At 37.0% G+C, this 21,837-nt stretch overlaps 1 protein-coding gene across 4 annotated transcripts; it reads right to left on the bottom strand.

Moving 5' to 3' along the window:
• Positions 1-1,960: 1,960 nt before the first annotated feature.
• Positions 1,961-21,108, bottom strand: ift43 (intraflagellar transport 43 homolog (Chlamydomonas)). 4 transcript variants are annotated; one of them, XM_088647932.1, is made up of 11 exons: positions 20,965-21,108; positions 19,994-20,092; positions 19,815-19,835; positions 18,774-18,788; positions 16,131-16,195; positions 10,988-11,023; positions 10,166-10,212; positions 4,774-4,846; positions 3,240-3,315; positions 2,713-2,775; positions 1,961-2,495 (listed from the first exon to the last, which is right to left on the bottom strand). In XM_088647932.1, exons 1-11 carry the CDS (start codon positions 21,007-21,009, stop codon positions 2,382-2,384), a joined length of 654 nt encoding a protein of 217 aa, XP_088504058.1. In that variant the 5' UTR covers positions 21,010-21,108; the 3' UTR covers positions 1,961-2,381. The 4 variants fall into 4 exon arrangements, with proteins under 4 accessions (XP_088504058.1, XP_088504059.1, XP_088504060.1 ...); XM_088647933.1 differs by lacking the exon at positions 18,774-18,788 and having other exon boundaries at positions 19,803-19,835; XM_088647934.1 differs by lacking the exon at positions 18,774-18,788.
• Positions 21,109-21,837: the final 729 nt, after the last annotated feature.

Raw genomic sequence — 21,837 nt, 5'->3', positions numbered from 1 at the left:
TACCCAATACTCTGGTTTCGTTCAAGAAACACCTGGATGAGATCTTCCAATCAATTGCAAATGCTGAAGATACTGGGGACAGGCAGCTGATGTTGGGAAAGAGCACCCTCTTTCAATTCCTTGGTCTAAACCCTATACTCGTAAAAAAATTCAAAAAATTGTGCTGAAATGTTGTCACTGTCAAATGGTATGGAATAAAAATGCATCAGATTTACAGCTTATTTTGAAACTAGGCTTGCTTTTGTAAGGTTAAATTGCAGTTTGAATATTAGAAGTGTTTACTGCAGCTCATGATATTGAACTAGATGTTTAATTTTTTTGCGTTCTCAGGAGAAATAATCTGTTTAGCTCATGTGATGTCATTGAGATTTCCATATCTAGTAGCAGGTAAGTTAATTTGGACTGCAAATCTTGCATGGATAGCAGTTGTACAGCCCCTTGCTGAAGCAACCAAGAGGCAGCAGAAAGAGAGGTCAGTTAGAGGAGCTGGAATCGGGGACATGCCAAATTGTGGCTCAGTTTAATCCCTGTTAAAAAGGGCTGGAGCAGGGACTGTTCATCAAAGGCACACCATTACTCTGATCACAAGGTTTCATTCATTGCATAATCTAAATTGCTACAGCTCTATCATCTTCCTCAAAGTGAACAAAATCCTAGTAAATGCCAGCATTAAAGTTGCTAACACTGCTACCTCAGGAGAGACAGCTAGAGGTTGTCTCTACATGGATGGTGACTTCGCGGCTCGGCGGGTGAGGAAGGAAGGGGCGCAGTAGCAGCTGCTCACAACATATGGGTGGAATTAATTAAGTGTTTGGAAATAAGCCAATTGCAGAAAGAAAGATGGACAACAAAATCATACAGTTCTAAACTTCCACAACTTTCTCATTGTGAATAAACTCAAAATCCTACAGCATCACATCATTCATTTTGTTGTTGCTGTTTACATCAGGACTAGTAGTAGGTCATACAAGACAAGCGCAATTTATTCTGTGCATTGACATTGCGTGATATTCAGATAATATGGACCGGACTAAAATAGAAGAGCATTTTATGGTATGATAACTCTCTGGGTATATATATTGGAAATGAAATATGCAATACACAAAATGTGCTGCATTGTGCTTATTATTCAGTAATGACAGTGGTGCAGAACTATGTACTGTACCTGCAATTCAATAATGATAAGTGATCTATTTTGTGTTGTAATTATAATTCATTAATTACCATTGTTTATGCCATTCTGTGTTATTATTACAATGCAGTAAGGATAATATACCATAATATCCTGAAACGAAGTTTAAATTCAGTAATAGTTTCAAATAGTTTGGCGGGGACCACAGTATGGCAACAAATCAACACGGATGAATCTTTATCCTTAAACAATCCTTTTGAAATGGTCCCGTAGAATCAGATCCTTAAATTCCATTATGCAAATTCTGCATGATGAGGACTGTTGATCTTGTCCATACAATGCATCAGCGTATTGCTGCCTTTAATAAGATAAATGGTTGCCCTAAAAAATATAAACTCCATACATACTTTTTTCAGTGTCATATAGGGTTCTAGAATAAACAGATTCTCTTAATGTCAAATGTCAGTATGGAGGAAGTAAGACAGTTTAAGTAATTGAATAGTGTTGCAGAAAAGAGCATCTACAAAAGACAAGAAGATAGAAGTCACTGTCAGAAACAATGAGGTTGCACTCTGATCCAAAGATAATGGCACAACAATTAACTGGATTTCAACTTAACTGATTATAGTGCTTCAGATACTCAAAACTGTCAAACATCTTTTTCTGTGAATCCATTATGAAAGGACACGTTGCAAAAACAGTATATGCCATGTTAAGTTTGTGCTACCCTGAGCATCTGCATTCTTGTGGGAAAATTAATTTCAACCCATTTGTTGAATAGTCATATGTAAGGTTTTTACCCTAAATCAGGATAGAAGACATTTACACTTTGATGATTTAAAAAATAATTTGATAAATATTTAATATAACAATCCTACAAAATATGTTATAAAAAACAATAATATAACAAAACAGGTATCTTTGTGGGTATTGACACATTAATATTGCTTGATGTAGGTATAATGACTTAGAAAGGAACAAAGGTAAGATAACCATCTGTCGGTTTATATGCAAGTACACTGACTACTGTATACTGACATTAACTGTAAAGTGTCACACATTGTATTTAAAATGTACAGTTGCGCAGCCTGTCTAAAACTGAAAAGACATACAGTACAACTGGCTTGATGTAACCCTAACCAGAAATATCTGGCTTTCTCATAATGTGCAGATAACAATCCATTTGCTACAGCACCTCTAAAAAGTACTAGTGGCACTCTTGCCGAAATAAACCGTTTTAGAACTCCACTCAAGTAACTAATGGCAGTTGCTTTTGGTCCTCTTTATCTCCTTGATCCCATTCAGTCAGCAGCTCAGAGGAAACCTCAGTGAATAAATGATCCCAGTCCCAGCCAACATCCTCCTGGACAGAGCAAAAACAGTCATGGTTAATCTGCACTCAATAAATCTTAATTACTAGAGAGAGACATTATAATGAACTTTTTTCCCCTTATGAAACAAATGGACACACCTTTAGACCCTTGTAGAATTCCAGTAGAGAAATCTCACTACACACTTAGCCAAAAATAAGCTTTGTAGCAACAGAAAGACCTCTACAATATTCAAAGAGTAGCACTCACCTCTCTAACTTCCTGCTCTGGAGCCAACACCTTCGTGAGTAATTTTAAGTCAATCTCCCCGTCCTGTGAAAACAAGAAATCAAAATACATAAAACCACTTCATTTTACTTCCTGTATTATAACACACACAATATTTTTGAAAGCAGTATTATAAGAAAGTAAGCTGATAGGTTGATTATTAAGTAAGCTACAGTGCGTTTTACAATAAAAAGCAGCAACACAATCACATGGTCATAGACCGTTCATTGCCAATTTGTTTTCTGATTAAAGTTTGTATTTCTTTAAAAAACAACTAAATGTTACTGGCCAAAAGTCAATTAATATATTTTCAGAGATCAGCAATACTAGATAACATGGAAAAGAATTAAACTGCGTCTTGGGACCAATTTGTAATTGGTCCATTAGCATTTTTATCATCATCTTTTTACAAGGTATTCTACTTTTGTAGAAGCTCCACAGTACATAAGGGGAACACACTGCCTTAGTTTCATAAGGACTGAAATGTTTCTGTAGGACCGATTACTTACCAGCGTCTGAAATGCAGAGTATTTCATAAGATCATTATCTAAGTCTCTGTAGGTCATCACTCTGTTTACCTGAATGCTGAAAGAAGAATTCAATCTATAGGTATGAACAGAAACTGCAGATAAAGATGCAATTACACATTATGGTTAGTGTTAATGTAATGGTAAGCATTAGGTTAAATGTGTCGAGGTGAGGACTAAGGTTTCTATCGTTTTACGGTTAACAATATGTTTCTGCATTTGTACCTATGACTAGAGTTACATTACACAGAATAAAAAGCAAACCCCATCACAACTGACACAACATCTGGATACAATTTTCCTCTCCTGTAGTTTTTTCTCCTACGGCTATTTAGATATTGGAATTGGGACTTGCACAATAAATTAATCTGAAGCAGACAGTTTTAATCCAAATCAATTTGATTTCCCGACATTCAGAGTTTATATTTGTGAACAGGACATTATATCATTGTATAGCATGGTTTATTACAAGTGAATACCTGACATGTCAAAAAATGTTTGCAAAGACAGGCATGAAAGTCTTCTATTTGAATATGCTTGCCAGTAGTGTGTGCTCCGTGTTTACCAGATAAAACTAAATACCAGACCTATTAAGAGTTTTTCTTGAGGTGTGGCTGAAATCTACACCCAAAGGGAAACCAAATGTTCAACCAAAAGGAAAAACAGAATACATTCTGAAGTCAGGGAGTGAATACTGTGTCTGTAAGATAAATGTATATATAATGTATAAATATAAATAAACCTAAAACTACAATCATCACAGTTTCTGTTCCAATATCTAATAACAACACTTCATAACGTTGTTGCTTCATAACCTTTTCCCAGAATTACAAAATTCAGAACACAAATGAGACTTTCAAAATTCTTTATACGTCTAACCCTAAAGGCTTCACTAAAAAGCACAAATACCGTGATATTAGTCTGTTTACAGATGTTCAAACTGAAATCCAGCTGCTTATCTGTATTTTGAATTAGAAGTCTGTGAAGCGGTCGGCCTAGCAGTGCATGCCAGTCCTACTTACAGCACATTACACGCTACATTGCTCCTGCAATGAGTTCAATGTGGATATTATCTCACATGGAGACGGGGACTGCTTAATAACATATACCATTGTCATAGCTTTGCCACATAGCCGACACGTGTCGAGGTGTCTCTCACAGGCTTGTAAATCAAATTATATAGCATGTGAATCTAAAAAGTGGATGCAGGGTGTAAATCATTTATTACTGTTATTTCTGCATAACAGAACAATAATGCAAAGGCTTCCATCACTTAAATATGTAAGGTAAAGCTCAAAGTCACTGTCATTCTTCCATAACACAGAAAATACTGAACTGGCATAGGGAAGTGATGAATGGATATTGAAAACATCTGAAAATGCCCATCTGAAATGGGGATAAAAATAACTTACCTAGTTTAAAAATTAAACCTAAACAAAAAACGAGTATGAATTAAAAAGTACGATGTGACACATATATGCTCCGTTTTCTTTCAGAACACCAGTGGCATTATTACCTGGGTGGAGCTGCCACCTGCATTGTGAGGTCTTCCTCCTGTACTTCTTCAAGGTCAGGGATTACGGGAATATCTGCAAACATGAAAGTACTGTTGTTAAAGCTCCTGAGCTGTTCTCCCTTTCATCGAAGATGATTTTGAAATAAACGGGAATACACTATATAAAATGTCATGACTGTGGCGTAACAATCCTTCTGCTGAACTTCCTGCAGAAGTGAGGATCATTCGAACATTCAAGTCAGATCCACAAAGACACATGTAGTGCGGGACCAGACCACAGATTTCAAAGTACACATGGTTTAGACCAAGATATCCATCACTGCTGCTCACAGGCTAATTAATTCGCGATGATCACTGAAATATTGGCTTGCCTTAAGAATCTCAGCCTTAAACTACGTTAAAACAACACAAATATTACTAATCAAATATTCTTATGACTGTTGCCTGAAGGCATGCACATGAACTTTTTCAACAAGATGTCAAATAAACCAGAGCGTCCCTATGAAAGAGATCATTTACTCCGCAGAATTAAAAGACTCTGCCTCTTTACTTTTTTTTCGTGTGGAAATTTGCATCCAATTTTTGTACTTTATCTTTCCAATATCCTCCTTGGAGCTGCCCTGTCACATTAGCCAGGCTGCTATGAATATTCAAGAAGCAGGGCCACAGTTCTTCCTGCTGAGAGTGGGGCTCAGGCCAGGGGCTCCCCGGAAAGAACTCCCGCTACACCAGCATTTGGACCCTGTCACTGCCGCCCACCCGGAGGACCTAGAGTGGGCAGCACTTCAACCTGATGTCCACTCTGCCACTCCGCATCTCCCCACATCCCTCCTCTGCACGCGGCCAGGGCAGCATCCAGCGATGTGCAAGAGTATTTTTATACGAGCCCATCTGTGTGAGGTCGGAAGTCACTGTGTGCCTTGGCAGGGGCGGCTGTGCCAGGAGTCGTGAGCACACTGGTCAAACAGTAGGAATTCTCTTTAATTGGCAAAAAGCAACAGGACAGAATATGGCTCCACTCCCAAGAAGGGCAGCGAGAACTCGAGAGTTTTTCCAACACATTTTCAAAAGGACTTCGTGCACGCGGAAAAAAAAAACAAAACAAAAGAAGGGAAGAAGAAAAGACATCATAAATAAAGAAGTTGCAAGGATTCCTTGTAAAAAAAATCAAAGACAGTAATTTTTACTGGACGGGGTAATTCTTTTAAAGTGGAGAAAGAAAAGTGATGTACTCTGACACTAAATTAATGCTATTTTTGGAAAGAGATTTTGGTCACAAAAGAAAGTGGTTGGCTCAGTGGACTGAGGGTTATATTATATACAGTATCTGAAGGGTGTGAGGCTGAAATCCCCAGTTTGGCAAGATCGGGCTTCCTGTCTAGACTGAATGAGGGGGCTAAAAGCACTCCAGCTGTAGTGATCCAAATTCTTGGGGGACACGTGCTCACCCAGTATGGAGACATCTCAGCTGACTGATCATGGTCTGCATTTAATCTTTGTTTAAATTCAAGAGCTTTAGAGCTGCCTAAAACAAATGCTTTTCTGGTAAATGACAGCTAGAAATGATGCCATATTTCCCTAACATCCCAGTTCAAAATCTTCCATGACCTGGAAAATGGAACGAGAGGCATGAACATTTGTAATTTTAGCTTCCTACCACAATGGCACACCCACTCAGAAAATGACTAGAATAACCCAAAAGTAATGGAACATGTGTCAACTTTTCTTGTAAAAAAAAGTTTTGTTCTCAGCTATTGCGCAAGACTATTTTATTACTTACAAATAAGACATCAGATGAAAACAACTTATTGAGCCACATTGTTACTAAGCCTGGTTACAGAATCATAAAAAAGCATCTAATGGTACTGTAGTCTCATTGTAGAGTAGTTCAGTCAATTAAGGGTGGCAATCTGCCAGTGCGGTACATTAATTTGAGTCAATATGGAGGCAGTTGTGATAATACTAGAATACTGTATATGGTGATCGCAAGCCCACATAAAATCAACACCGGCTACCTTCCTCCTTATGTGTTCTGCCAAATAACAGTCTGCCTGAGAAAATGTTTATTCTCTGAATGTAAGCATAGGAACTTTCAAGGAATTAACTTGTACACTGAGTTGTACTTAAAATTTAAGACGAAACCGTCAGGCTACGGCAGGTAATTACAAGAAGCTGTCTTGAAAAAAATATATAACTTTCTTCAATAAAAAAAATAAAGAAACTGAGCTTGGTTAGTAAATGACAAGATTCATCTGTGTTTCCAAAATCAAAATAAATGCGGGCACTGCTATTTCATATTCATGAATTCCTCTGACACTTTGTCCTCTCATTTAGAAAGCACAGCATTCAGCAAATTCGAGCCCCCCTGGACCCCCAATCAAATTTAATGGTCTTAGCACAATGACATCAAAAAGCTAAAGCATCTAGATCTTATCAAATACTTAAATAGGCTGTTTTTTCCATCTGAAGAGAAACGACTTGGAGGTTTAGCATTATGATCCTGACAATAATGCACAATCAACAGAATTTTTCTTGGTGCTAAGGGTAACCCAACATTAGGTAAGTTCCATATAAGCATACGTTGTTACTAAGTAAAGAGGAAAAACGCTTCAAGTAAAGTGTGCTTTGAATTCATCCTATTAGATGAGGTCAAGAGGATTAATAGAAAGTGCACACAACCCCCTCCCTGTGAAGGAAAGCGCAACTTCATCAGTTTTCAAAAGCAATCACCTCATATCATTCACAGCCAGCATTGAACATTTATTTTCCACTTGTGTAACTGTCAAGGTTGCTTTGTCTAGTCGCAACCACAATAACCACAACGATAATAATTATGCAATAGCGGCCAATTCAAAACGTAACCCACACAAAACATGAAATACAATAATTTGTTCAGAATGTGTACTGCATATCCTGCTTAACCTACAAATATCGGAAAGCCTTCAAAACACTTTTCAAAATTTTCACGCTACTGATCATGGAAAGTGGGCTAGCCTTTATAAAAAGAGATATTAAGGAATTTTGCGTGCTGTGAAGCTTATTTCACAATATTTTCTTACCACAGAATTTTGTAATATACTGTATATTGCATAACCTTTAGAAGTCTTCAAATAAAAACCGCAATTCATAAGAGTGCCACATGCTAAATTGAAGTTGGGAACATGTTTTAGAAAAAGGGGAAAAAGGAGAGATGCTTGGCGAGACAAACAGTTTTGTCAGCCGTCCATTTTGATCGTGGTCTTTTGAAATCTGATTGGCACATGATGGATGAGGGCGCCCAGCTGCCACTTTCTCTTGTGTCAGCCAGAGGTCCTGGGGGACGATAAAATAATCAAGATCTGTATAGCTATCTCACTAACCCTCGACTGCTGCAATTTCCAAAGTCCATGCCTCTGGCACTGTATAAAGAGGGCTCCTCTGCGCTGTAATCATCTTTTAAGTTTCACTCACATAAAAGCTTTGCTACCTTCTAAACCAATTAAAAAACAAACCAGTAGATTTCACAAAATAAGCCAGTAGTGCCTCTGTTTTGAAATATGATTCTTAGTGGACAGACAGACAAACTCTATGTACGATCTGGGGCTTTGCCAAGTCTATCCGCTTAGTGTGGCCTGTTTATAACCTGTACTAAATATTTTATAAAATTACAAAGTCAAACAATGTAGCACTGGGTGACAAATATCTGTGGGATCTTTTTAACACTGATAAAACAGTAAAACCACCTGTGAAATTAAGTAAATGATGCTGTGAAAACACTGGTTTTACTTTCCTTAATGTATACTAATATTAATGGGTTGTGTTTTTACATAATGATATAATAAGTGCAGTGGCTCTGTGGGTAAGGATCTGCGCCTGGGCTGGAAGGTTATCAGTTCGTATCCTGCGGCCGGCAGGGGAATCCTACTCCGTTGGGCCCCTGAGCAAGGCCCTTAACCCCAACTGCTCCAGGGGCGTTGTATAAATGGCTGACCCTGCGCTCTGACCCCAAGCTTCTCTCCCTGTCTGTGTGGCTGTGTGTCTCATGGAGAGCAAGTTGGGGTATGCGAAAGACAAATTCCTAATACAAGAAATTGTATATGGCCAAAAAAAGTGATCTTAACTGTGCTGTTTCTGTTTTATTTTGCTTCAATACTTCAATACTCCAATCTCAGCTAAATATCTTTTAAAATATGACTCCTTTTTCCACAACACTTGCCTGAGAAAAACAGCATTGATATGTATATGACATTGTAATAAAAACAAAAGAACAGTGTGTGCAAACAGAACGTACGCTCTGTGGGTGAAGTTTTAAAGAGAATGCTCTAACAATTTCAACAGTATTTCCCCAGCTACTGAGGGCTGAAAAATTGAACAATTATCTCTGGCTCTGGTTTGTTCAAATTTCTTCTGTCCTCACAATGTTTTTGATGAGGACCACCAAGCCCCGAGGTATAGAACTCTGTTACATGACAGACTTAGTCACCATGCAGCCTCTTGGAAAACAGAGTGGATTTCGTCACTGAATTTGGTAAATCCTAACATATTAAACATTTTAAAAAATGAATAAATCACTCTTGCTGCCTCATCCACAACTGCTGCCTAGAAGTTATTAAAATGTATTAATGTCTGAACAGCTAATTGAATTTAGACAATATGCAAAGACCTTGCCCATTTGAACCCTTACTCATAACAGAAGAAAAAATGTTAAAACGGTAAGAGTAAAATGTCACTTAAAAAAAATGAACCCACATGCGTCTATTAGAAAATTCAAAATACCAAAGGGGGGCATTTAGCAGAGAAGTACTATAAAAAACCTAGTCATACAACTGAAGACTGAGTATTCAGATGTTGAAAGAAGAACCATTTGTATAAAGAGACTAAAAAGACAGGACAGCGTTCAAAGCATTTTTCTGACAATATTTCATTTTTCATGTTTCAAATTCCTTCTTATGTGAAGAGTACCAAAAGATAGTGAAAATTTAATTTAATTCTAAAGTTTTCATATAGATCTGTTTTTCTTAAAAAACCTACGATCAAGCTTATCAAAGTCTGAGTGCTACCAGATACGCAAACGTACAATTCTTGATAAACATTCTAGTGCTGTATAATATTCCTAAGAAAGAGATTTAAGCCACACGATTTTAAAACATTTGGCATTTTTACACAGGTTTTTACAGTAACACTTGAAAGACTGGATTATTTTTCAAAAACATTTTACTTAAATGAGATTTTCTAAAACCTGATTTTAGATTCAACCTACTAACTTGTTACTTAACATCATCAGTTGTCTTTAAGTTGCTATAAATGCTTTTGACGCTATTAAATAAATTCCATGCTACCACAATGTCTGTGACTGCAGGTATCCCGTCTGCCTCATGGGAAGTGCAAAAGAACGTTTCCAAGTCTCTCTCACCTCCTTCATCATCCGAGCCCTCGGGGGTTTGTGGTCTCAAGCGTCTACTGCAGAAACAGGAAGTACAGAAAATGAATTATTTAATACTTTCAATCTGGCCTAACGGTGAGGTCATCATTGGGAGTATTTCTGATGAGGATTACTTTGATGTTGGGTCCTTTTCCAGCTAAGTGAAGCTGCAGATGGTTTGATATTAAGCTCACTTAATATTTGCAGGCATTCTCTTTTTCTACAGGCTCAGAGGATCATGGCTGCCAAACTCCCTGGCATTCGATAGTATCATTGGCTCTTTCATGCAAGGCTCACTGTACAGAGGGCAATTTCTGTTTACTCTGCAAGTTGTATAATTATATTTTTAAGAACTAATAATTTAATCAGTAGGAGTAGTCTCAACAAGATGTCTTAATGGCTCTAGGAATGGTTTGCAAAATAAATAAGCGTAATTTTGATGAAGAACATTCCAATTTTACATTACAGTCTTAAAAGCAGACGAATTACAGATGAACAAAACATGCTATGATGTTCCCTTTCATCTTTTTCCCTTAAATTTTAATTTCTAGGCACTAATTCATAATTACAACAATATCATTACTTAAGACATAAACTCTTCAGTATGAAATTGTAATTGGAAACAACTCCATTCATACAGAACAAAATAACCAGAACTTGGGCAACACTCATCTTTCCACAAAAAGATTTTAATTCTAATTAAATGTATGGAACGTACAGTCTTTTTTATCCATTATTCACATTCTGAACCTAGCACAAATTACATCAGATGCATCACTTCTTAGAAAAGAAACATATAGTATGAAAACTCACTCTTCCACCTCCTCTGCTGCTGGTCTTCTCCCAGACCTAAAAAAAGGGGATAAGGCAAGTGAAATTAACATCATCTTTAGAATGAGCTTGATTAAGCCTTTTCAGTCCCTTAATAAAAAAGCCCCACTGGGCTAATTCTGCATCACCCCAGAAATATTACTGATGTAAAACAGAAGGTTGCTGAAACAGCAGTTTGAAAGGCTAATGTAATGACTGTTACCTTTATAACACCCTTATCATTTGTGATCAACACAAAGAAATATACAAGCAAAGAATGACTTTTTAATATTTGAAAAAAACTCTGAATACCACATCTCTTTCAACCTGATTTATTTAATTACTTCCCTGAAGTGGACTGTACTTTGTAATACAAAGTAAGATCCATCTAACTGGCTGTGAAAAACAGTGGTCTCATAGTAAATGTAGAATTAAATTAAACACTCAGTTGAAAAGCTAAAAGGGAGAATATCAGTAACAACACACATTGATTGATTATGTTGACAGGATTGCTTTCTCAACTACTGTAAATTCCATATACATTATTATTATTTTTACAGTCCACAGCAGTGCGTGTATGAATTAATGCAGGTTTTTCCATGGATCTTGCCAGGCTTGATTTTATACTTTTTGTGCATAATATAGTGCCAGCAAATTATTCTGAGTACTATTTCAAATCATTTTAAAGACCACAGACTTCAAGTCCCTCTTGATATTACTGCCAATTGCTACGTTTCCTCCTCTGGTCTATCAGCAGTCTCCTGATCTATTTTAGGAACCAATTCCATTAGCATAGCTCAGCCTGACCATTACACCTTGAACACTGCATCATTGCATTTTGTATCTTAATACATTCATTTAATACATTCAGCTTAAGCTCACTACTGTATCTTTTCTTGAACTGAAGTAGAATGACCATAACAGAAGTTCTTCACAACTTGAAAATAATTGTGTCTTTTGTTTCCCCTACCCTAAGTCTTAAAAATAGGGATGTTCTAACATTTTAGTTTCTGACTGTGGTAAATACATCCCTAAAGAGTGGACTGACAGATCAAATAAAAATGACTCTTTCTAAGAGGTGAAAACATTGGGATAGTGACCAGTGATCAAGGAACAGGTCTGACTTTTTTTAATTCTTTATTAATGTGCATATACACTACTGTGTAAAAAAAAATTAAATGAGGACTGTAGTGCTTTGAAACCTTCACTGAATATATCAAAGCTCTTGCCACCTTCAAAATACAATGACTGTACTGTTCAGAACAGTGGAATGCCATCATAATTGGGGAAAAACTAAGCACAAATGTTAAGTGTTGCATAATGTTTTACAATGGCTCAATGCATAGAATCTATAAACAGCACTGATGTCTTATTTCAATTTCCAAACTAAATCCAAACAAAAAAAGGTTAGTTGGTTAGGTTTATAGACTTAAGACATTTACACTGCATGTCATGGGGTTTTTGGATATTTCTCATTAAAACAGAGTACTCTTAAACATGAAAAGAAATGTACAAACATGAATTTATAACATTGGCTACCAGCGTTAATCATAACCAAAGTCAATTTGTATTTGTTTTCGGTTGTTAGTTATAAAACTGGTCTCTTCAACAGAATAGCTCAATCATTAATTCCCTTTATGCTGGTCTCTCTGCTTATTATGTAGTGCCACCTGCTGATCATGCAGAGAAAATGTCAGTTCTGCCCTATTCAGAAATAACAGCATTACAGTACCATTTTGTATTTAGTATTGGCTTGTATTTAGGACTGGCTATTTTTTTTTAAACTCAGGAATTAAAAAAATTCCCAGAATTATAGCACGAATAGCATAGAATTATAGTAGAATCAGGTTCTAAATCAATTATTTTTAATAGTCTATTAATAACAAAGAATAATATTGATTAAACTGAAAAAGTTAAAAAGGGTCAACCTCTATCAGTGAAAATAAAAAATTAACGTAGACTGGATTTTAAATAGTAAATTATCAAAAATCTGCAGGACTTTGAATATATAGTATATACATATATTACCATTTGAGATGGGTGATCAAATCAACTTGTAAACCTTTTGAAGAAAATTAGGAAACTAAATGCACAATATACTGTTTTTCATGTAAGTATAGCACATGAAAGTGTTTTAGTCATCTGTGCTCCTGAATGACAACTCCTTAAATGACATCACTTGAAACATTAACAAACAACATCCTGAAATGTAATCACATCACTTTATATTTTAAATAGCTATATCTCACCATTATAATTGTTTTTACAATGTTATTTGCATTACACATCTCCAATGACATACAAAATTAAAATGCTTGTGAACAGAAAGTAAATGCACATCAAGATAATGACTTTGAGCTGGTTAAGACCCTGCATTTTTTCTTGTCACAACTAAGGCATCTGTAATAAATAAATCGACTCTCATTTCAAATTTAACTCCTCAGATGAGTTTTTTTTTCATTGCAATGGTCTATAATGTAGCAGTCTAATGAGATGCCAATTTTTCAGCTTGTTAATTAATTTCTCCTTTTTCTCCGCTCTCCGACTTTCTCTTTCTCTCATTTTCCTTCCAAGGTACAGCAATCCCAAAGAACCCTCTTTCTACATGTAGGTCAGATTTCTACTTCAGGCTACGGAAATGCACAGATTTTACTAAGGTATCCAAGCTCTTTAGTCAGTTCCCAAAATCCATGGAGCCATCACGAATCCATGAGCACTATTCTCTGGAAGGCATTAAAACATTAGCCTTACAAGCTGTGGTTAAGAAATATGTTAGCACCAAATCTGGCCGACTGTGTGATATAAATGCATATTTTTTAAGTTAATAATAATAATAATAATGAATGCATACATTTAATACAACTTGAAAAACAAAAGTTTGTCAACAGAAGGAAAAGTACAACTGGCCAAAATGTATAAAAGGGCTTACAGACAGTTGAATTTCAGATAATCACCTGTCTCACCTATTGGCTATTTCTTCACCTACTGTATTCTAGTTTCTAGCTATCCAGGATGCATAAGAACATCAGAAGGGAGGCCATAGCTCATATGGTTTATAACAGCTAATTGATCTGAGCACCTCATCTGGCCGTTTCTTTGAATATTTGAATATACAGTAGCTGGGAAGCACTGCTGCATTTGTCCTGACCATTCTTTCCAGGAGGTCATGGCTTCCTGAGCCATTTCTGTTGAATGCTCAGAACTCTGCATGAGCCACTGGCATGAGCAGACGGCCAAGTCTGGCAGCAGAGCAAGCAGCAGCACTCCAGGGGGAGAGAGGCGGCAGATCTTGTCGACTCTGCTTCAGCATGCCACTCGTTCCTGAGGTGACCCTGGAACACAGTCCGCTGTCGAGTGTCAGCTCAAGAAATCGACCAGCAACTTTTCACTGAGCCACTTCCAGATGACAATATTATCGTCATTATGGAAATAAAAGAATGTGGTTTCACAGAGATAAGCGTTCAGGAAGATTTATTTATTTGAGGCGGATTGTCTTCCAGCTCTAGTATCGTTCCTTCCTGTCCTCCAAACCAAAGGAAACAAAACTAACTTTTTTTTTGTCATCATTTTCCCTTGCCTCCTGGTCTCCCTAAAATTCTAAGATTTAAAAAAACAGCCAGAGGAGAACGTCTGCCATCTTGTTGCCCTTGACACGCGTCACTCTTCGAGACAAGAGGACGTTTAAACACACATTATGAGCTCTTGATTAAGACTCATGTAACAAGAAAAGATGGACATGGTAAAACTGTCTAGAAAAAGTTGTTAGGGATAAAATATATTGTGACAACCCAGCTCCAAAGGTTCATCAATAAACTGACAGATCATTTAGTGTCAATTAGGAGTGATAGATTGGTAAATCCTGGCGTTTCTTCACTGGGATTAACAGGAGGAGGGCGGCGATGATTGAGAGTGATGTGTGACATTGAGCGGAAAAGTCCTTGGGGGTTCCACAGGGACCATTACTTACCTTGTTTCAAAAAGGATCAATGCCTGAACAGGCCTTAACACCTTTTTTTCTTTCGCAGCCAAGAAGCCATGAGTTAGAATAGCTCGAAAGAGTGACACCTCGACCTTTTTACATGAGATAGATTGAGTTTGCTAGCCTCTTTACCTACACCAGTGGCGCAGAAAACCTTGCAAATAAACCCTGTTGAGTCAGCATAGATTTTGATGTCTTAGTTTGAGCATCATCGAGGCTCCCGCCCAAGAAATGTATGCAAATGTCAAATGATAAATAAAACACAGCTTGCATCAATAGGATGATACAAGGAGCTAGACAACACTTAAATAGAGAGCAAGAACTTTAAAAATCATAGGTTATCTTAGCCTTTGTATGACAAGCTCCCATTCTACTTGTACTTAATCAAGAACAAAACAACAATACATTAAAATGAGTAGGAAGTAAACTAAACTTAACTAATTTAATATCTTTTTTAAATATGTACACTTTTTATTTAGACAAGTCGATTGAGAAGGACGTTTACTGGGGCAATCTGAGTGAAGTACTGTACCTTGCTCAAGGGTACAGTACAACTGCAACCGCCCACATGAGATCTGAGCCCACAACCTGCCGGGCCAGAATCCACAGCCCTGAACACTAGTCCACACTGCTGCCTTGGAAAAGGAAGAGTTTGTTTAGGCATGAGGCAGTTATTTTTATTGAAAATTAAATGTGTATATAAAAGGCTACACTTTTAACTCATGTTAATGGTACACTATCAAAAGTATGGGCCAGCTGCACTTTTCTTAAAAAACTTGGAAGATTCAAGGGGCAGAGAAAATAAAGATGAGAATTTCTAAAGATTAAGAATGTCACAAAAAGGGGACACTGGAAAAAAATGTGCACAGTGAACAATACCATATTTACCAAAAGAAATAACACAGAAAATATTTGACTCCTTCTTTTCAAGAGCTTCCCAACAAACACGGTACCATTACAACCCCGCCCCCCAAACACATCTTTGTCAAAAAATGTTAACCAAATCAAGGCTTTGGTTTTTGAATCAGATTATAACTACTATAATCTGATGCCGGACCACACCCTCGGGTGCAGTGGACTCTGCACCAGATGTAAAATATCTTGGAGCATCTCAGCTGACGCCATGAGCAGACACATGGTTTACCGCCAGAAAGGGGTGGTACTCACTTGGCAGAGCCAGGTGTTTCGTCTGCCCATCCTCCTTGTCGCCGGGGGGGTTTCGGTGGTGGTCCCTGGAGGGGCACAAGTGAGAACAAAACAAGCAGAACGATAAGAATTTGGGATAAAGTATCATGGGACAAGTGTCAAAATACGACACATCTATATAATACCCTTACACAACTGGGTGTGGCAGCCTTGACTATTTCATTCACGTCTTGGAATTTACACACAACAAATTCACCACAGACTGAGTGGGGAAAAAAACAACACGTAGATGCCATTCAGATTTATGTGGACCCAAATTTAAAATGTAACGCAGCGCTGTGATGTTAAAGGTAAGACGTAAAAGCAGAAATCGACAGAGACCCACAACGATCCTGTAAATATGAAACACCTCATCCAAAGCCGTCTCCCGCTGGCAGGCAAGAATTTCCATTGCCTTTAGGGGAACCACAAGGGTTGGTATTGTAGGGCTATGGAAGAAATGATATGACGTGTGAGCATATTTACTCTTAAGGAAATTCTACATGAATACCTACCATATATGTCAGGAAAACTCTAAATAAAGGCAAAACTATGCACATCACTAACTGCTCATCAATTGCTTTCACCCTATTCCCAAGCCAATATCTCCCTAAAAAGATACACACTTACTAAAACGAGTGTAAAATTGAGTGTGGGAACTGCATAGAGGGCTGCCAGAGGCTAAGCTTAGGGAAAAATTACTCTCTCTCATTCTTTAGGGCTGAAAATAGCACAGGGCACAAATGAGCTGAGATCACGGCATTATGACCATACCACCGAGACAAACATGAATGAAAGAATTCCAGAGCACACTTGAAGAAACAAGAAAAAATAATAACATCGAAAAAATTCTCATTACCAAATTGGGACTGCAAGGGACATAGGATTTTTAAGGATTTCCATCATTCAGTGATAAATACCCTTTAACACCCTGCTCACTTTCACCAAACAAAATAATGCAGCATCAAATTCTTTTTAAGATCTTTCTTGTTTTCATAAAGATAGAATATTCAAGATGTACCAAGTACTTTCATGCAATAAGTGAAAAGTGGGATTTTGACAAGGACAAGATAGGCTAAATTAATGATAAAAGTGGTGGTTTATCAATAAAGAAAGACTCCTCTGGGTAAATACTGCTTTATACTTTGATAGGAAAATCTATTGGTATTCCTTTAAAAAGATCTCAGCGGTACAGAATTAAAAACATTACCCCATAAGACATTCCTTTAAGAATGGTATATTTGCGAAAAGGCAGCATACATTCAAAAGTCATGTCTGAAAAGCTCTTTTGCATAGGGTCAGAAGTAATAATTGTGTATTGATCATTCTGTTGTCAGAAGTCCTCATCATGGTCTCTCATCTAAAGATTGTCAATAGATGAATAAGAGGAGGGTAAGTACCCATAGGATTAGAATGTTAATACAACGTTAGAAAGTAGAATAAGTACTTCAGATTTTACCTTGAAAAAAGCCTTGTTTCTGAGTGATATATATATTTCTAAATGTCATTATGGAGTCAGAATTAAAAGACTTATCAAGGTTGCCTCAGCAATGACTTTATCGGTTAGGTATTAAACCATTAATTTAAAAAAATGTGATATCTAGAAAAGTGTATAGCCATATATGAACATAAATTTAGAAAGCTATGTATCTTAATAAATAAAATATTTTATAGCTAAATACAAACCACCCATTATCAGAGTTCACACACAGTTCAAATTGATCTAAAAACTACAAAAAAGGCTGAAAAATGTGACCAATCAGTGGAAACATTTTAAGGAGGAAGAAGGAGGAAAAAAATTCACTGACCGATAAAATATCTAGACTGAAAATAAACCGACCGGTCGCACGACACCTCGGAAAAATGTATTTCATGTGGAAGCTGGGTCGCAGAGGGCGCGAGAATCCCGATGTTACACTAGGGAAGTTGGCCTAATTTGGGAAGATTACTGCAAAAACATTGCTGGAATTCCTTGTTGGGGAATTTGGCTTGCTTACAGCTTACCACTCTTGGGGACAACTCCACAAATGCCAATGTTCAGAAAAAAAACACAAATGACTTTGTCATATGTCATTTCCAATTTTACTTAAAAGCAATTAAGCGTGTAATTATTTTCTTAGAGTCAATAAGAGACAGCTCCATGAGCAATGTCAAATATAAATAAAGACAAAAAAGTTTGACACAACAAAGATGCAGACATTTGGCCCCACACTTTCCTGTGTAATAGCTTGACAGGTTTGAGACTATTTGCAAGATCAAAAGAACTAAGTGTACATTGTTCATGAAAGCCACTGAAAGCCTACAGTGCAAAAAGAAAAGGGACTGGATTTTCATTTGAATCCATCACTGAAATAAAAAGAACCATTTTGATGTAATTTACAAATCATATGTACATGTAAGTACAATGTACACGGCGCATAGAGTAAAATAATTAAGATTACAGATCCATGGTTCAGCTAGTGAAAATGAAGGTAAAACTTCCTTGAAAAAGCCAATCATGCACAGGGCATCAGATCAAACACAGCAAAATAGCCACAGGGCCAAAGAAAATCACCCCCTACTGTAAAGACAGCTAAAGGTTTTTACAATTCTCTACTAGCACAGCAAGAACGTGAACACAAGTACCTGATCAGAATCCTGCTGCAAACAAACACAAAAGATATGTTAAAGAGTTTTGCACATTACATAAATTACTGGAGTAACAAGATTTTTGTTTAAAATGTGTTTGGCTACTGTAAAGTGCATCGGTGCAATACATTTGTTTTGATGTTTACATCTCTGTGTTTCTTTTCATAAGAGAAAAACGAACTGTCCTAGAAGAAGCTTGTAGTTATGCATTCTACAGGTCAAATTCCAACTCAGACTACAACTAGAATAGCTCACATGCTCATTCATTATGATGTTGATTGTGCGCATGAGCATCAGGGATAAGCTTAAGATCAGGCCTTTTAATATCTGATCAACCTTAAAACTCAAAGGATGTTTTAAGTCATTCAGGTTTCCAGTTGAAGCCCACTGTTGTTATCTTTGAATGTAAGGATCGTGGTATTTACCCCCAAGAATTTGTAAGCATTAATAATCAATAAAGCTTCTGTTTATTTACCCATATTTCAGCTAATCACTAATTTCAACAAAGTTTAGGATACAATTTGGAAAATATTATTTGCTTTTAAAATGTAAAATACTAGTACATTGGACTCTGGTGAAGCAAAAAACTATATGAAAATATGAATTTAGTATCAGACAGCTGATTATTCCTAGTAAGGCTTGTGGCAATCTGGAGTCTATCTGGGTAGCATAAGGTGCAAGATGGAATACCCTAAGCGGGCAGTCCAGTACAGGAAACACACACAAATCCAAAAATTAGTCACCAATTAACTTAACTAGCATGCCATGAGAGGGGGGAAGAAGCCAGAGGACCTGGAGAAAACTCACATGAATTTAGACAAGAACAAGTCATCTCTGTACAGAAGGCTCTCAAGGCTGGAATCTAACCCAAGACCCATCATGAGGCAGCAGGGCTAAATACCACATCAAATATGAGCCTGTAGAGCTGATAAATAAATGACCAACCAATGTTTTGTTTGCTTTCACTGGGTTGAGGTTTTACTGAAATCATGAAGTCTTAAATCCCTATGTATATGCAAATCATACTTTATATCCCACCTCCTTCTCCCCTTCTTCATCCTGAACAATTTAAAAGATATCCAGTAATGCAAGAGACAAAAAGGGGGAAAACAGACAAAAAAAAACAATTATAAGAATTACAACAGTATTTCATTTTTTTAACAAAAACATGTTTTTCTGGACTGCAGACCAGCTGTCTACTATGGCTGATTCCTCACCTCGCCCACTGAAGTCGAAGAAGAGTTTTTCTTCAGGCGTCGAGATTCGTCTGACATCTGCTCCACTGACTGCCTTGCTCTTCGCCCTGATTTAGCAGCCTAGAAAAAAAGTTCACAAGCACAAGAAGCTAACTTATGTATCTTGCTGTTATAGAATGAGTATCTGCTTTGGCATTGTGTGATATTAGTTACGTTATATTCATGTTCTTTAATGTATCAGTGTATCAGTGAATAGCAGCAAAGGGAGAAGTAACCAAAAATGTCAGTGGGCCTTAAGATAGGTTTGTACAGTAGCTCATCTCAAAGCTAAGATTGTAAGATGTGAAAAAATATTCAAAGCTGCTAATGTACATCAAATACATTACCAACTCTCTTAATGTGCTATATTCACAATCCAAGCCAATCAGAAACAAATAAAGCCTTAAAGAAATAAAGTGTCTACAAGCAATCATACCTTTATTGAGAACAGCACACCTAAACCTAAAAACCCCAAGTTCTGCATTTTATTACTACAGTATACCTTGCTAGTCGTCAAGTATTAAGGCTCAAAACATCAACATCACATATTAAGTCTGTGATATTTTCACACCTCAAGGAGATCATGAGTAACAACAAAAAGCTATTTTGTGAAGCCAGATAACAATAACGTTGTTTCGCAATGAACGTTCCAGTATTTATCTGCTTACCCAGTTCTGCTTACGCGTTTTTCTGCAATGCATACAAATTATTCAGACTGAAAATGTACGCAGCTGAAGCACATGTCATTTTCTTTGTGTAAACTGTGTTTCATCTCGAATTTGATTCTTATTCTACTGTTCTGATGCTAACTGTCGCACAGTATTCTAATACGGGATTATTACAAAAAAGCAATTATTCACGTTATTTACGCATTTCGTTACGGTATTTATATTGTTAAGCAGATAGAATACTTCTTGAATTATACGTGAAAAAGTGAAATAAAACCTACTTACATTCTTTTTAGCACCGTTTTCCGCCAGTTCCAGACTATCCTCCATCTTTAATCTCCGTGTTGACAATCTCAACAACTTCCTGGAGACCAATGCCAGCGTCCCGTGGCAACAGTTTCCATGGAGACACCCCTTAATATCCTTTCTGACTCCATGCCCAGGGACTGTTAATGCATGATCTAAATATTTAAATAGCAGAAAATATGCCACAGACTCCGAAAGAAATTGGGTCTAGCGGAACGCAACCACAAACTATATTTATAGAAAAGAGACAACACGTATTAAAACACACAGAGTTATACTATATTCCCAATAGAAGTCACCAGTTTTGCACGATCGTGAGTTCTGCGCCACGTTTATTTCATACTGCTTTGAAGAGGAATTTGGTGAAAATCATACAGAAGTACATTGCATTATCTATGGTCACAAGCTGGGTATTTTTAAACGTCTTAGTACATGTACAGTATTACATTCATCGTCATTTAACGCACTTTCAAGTTGACTGAAACAGACATGCGCGCCTAATTATACAGTATGTGATATCTGTTACAGGAGATCCTGAATCATATATGCAATTATTTTCGTCAACAGTACTTGTTTTGGGAAAATGTTTTGCCACAATTGTTAGGAAAAGTCTTTCCTTTGGCAGCCTGGGTGATACAATGACGTCATCTATACAACTATGGTAAGACTGGCTCAAGTAATGACAGCATCCCTGCGGTTCAGTAACGGCGCATTTTCAGTGCCTGGATTGAGATGAGCAGAAAAATAATCGTCATTATTTCCTGGGACAGTTTCCTCCCCAGTCATTTTTTTTTTTTGCGCTCAGCTGCCTTTTTAAATCAATCAGAAATTCAAACCTATCAAAATACCAAG

The sequence above is a fragment of the Lepisosteus platostomus genome, chromosome 10 (assembly GCF_059453375.1).
Source record: "Lepisosteus platostomus isolate fLepPlt1 chromosome 10, fLepPlt1.hap1, whole genome shotgun sequence".
Taxonomy (NCBI): Eukaryota; Metazoa; Chordata; class Actinopteri; order Semionotiformes; family Lepisosteidae; genus Lepisosteus; species Lepisosteus platostomus.
This window is presented reverse-complemented; position numbering and strand designations above follow the sequence as displayed.

Excerpts from the sequence above, each read along its gene's own strand:
- ift43 (XM_088647932.1), bottom strand. The coding sequence starts at position 21,009 with ATGGAGGATAGTCTGGAACTGGCGGAAAACGGTGCTAAAAAGAAT. Across the intron at positions 20,093-20,964 it reads AAAACGGTGCTAAAAAGAAT|GCTGCTAAATCAGGGCGAAG; the intron begins GTAAGTAGGTTT and ends CTTTTTTTCTAG. Across the intron at positions 2,776-3,239 it reads ACTCTGCATTTCAGACGCTG|GACGGGGAGATTGACTTAAA; the intron begins GTAAGTAATCGG and ends TTGTTTTCACAG.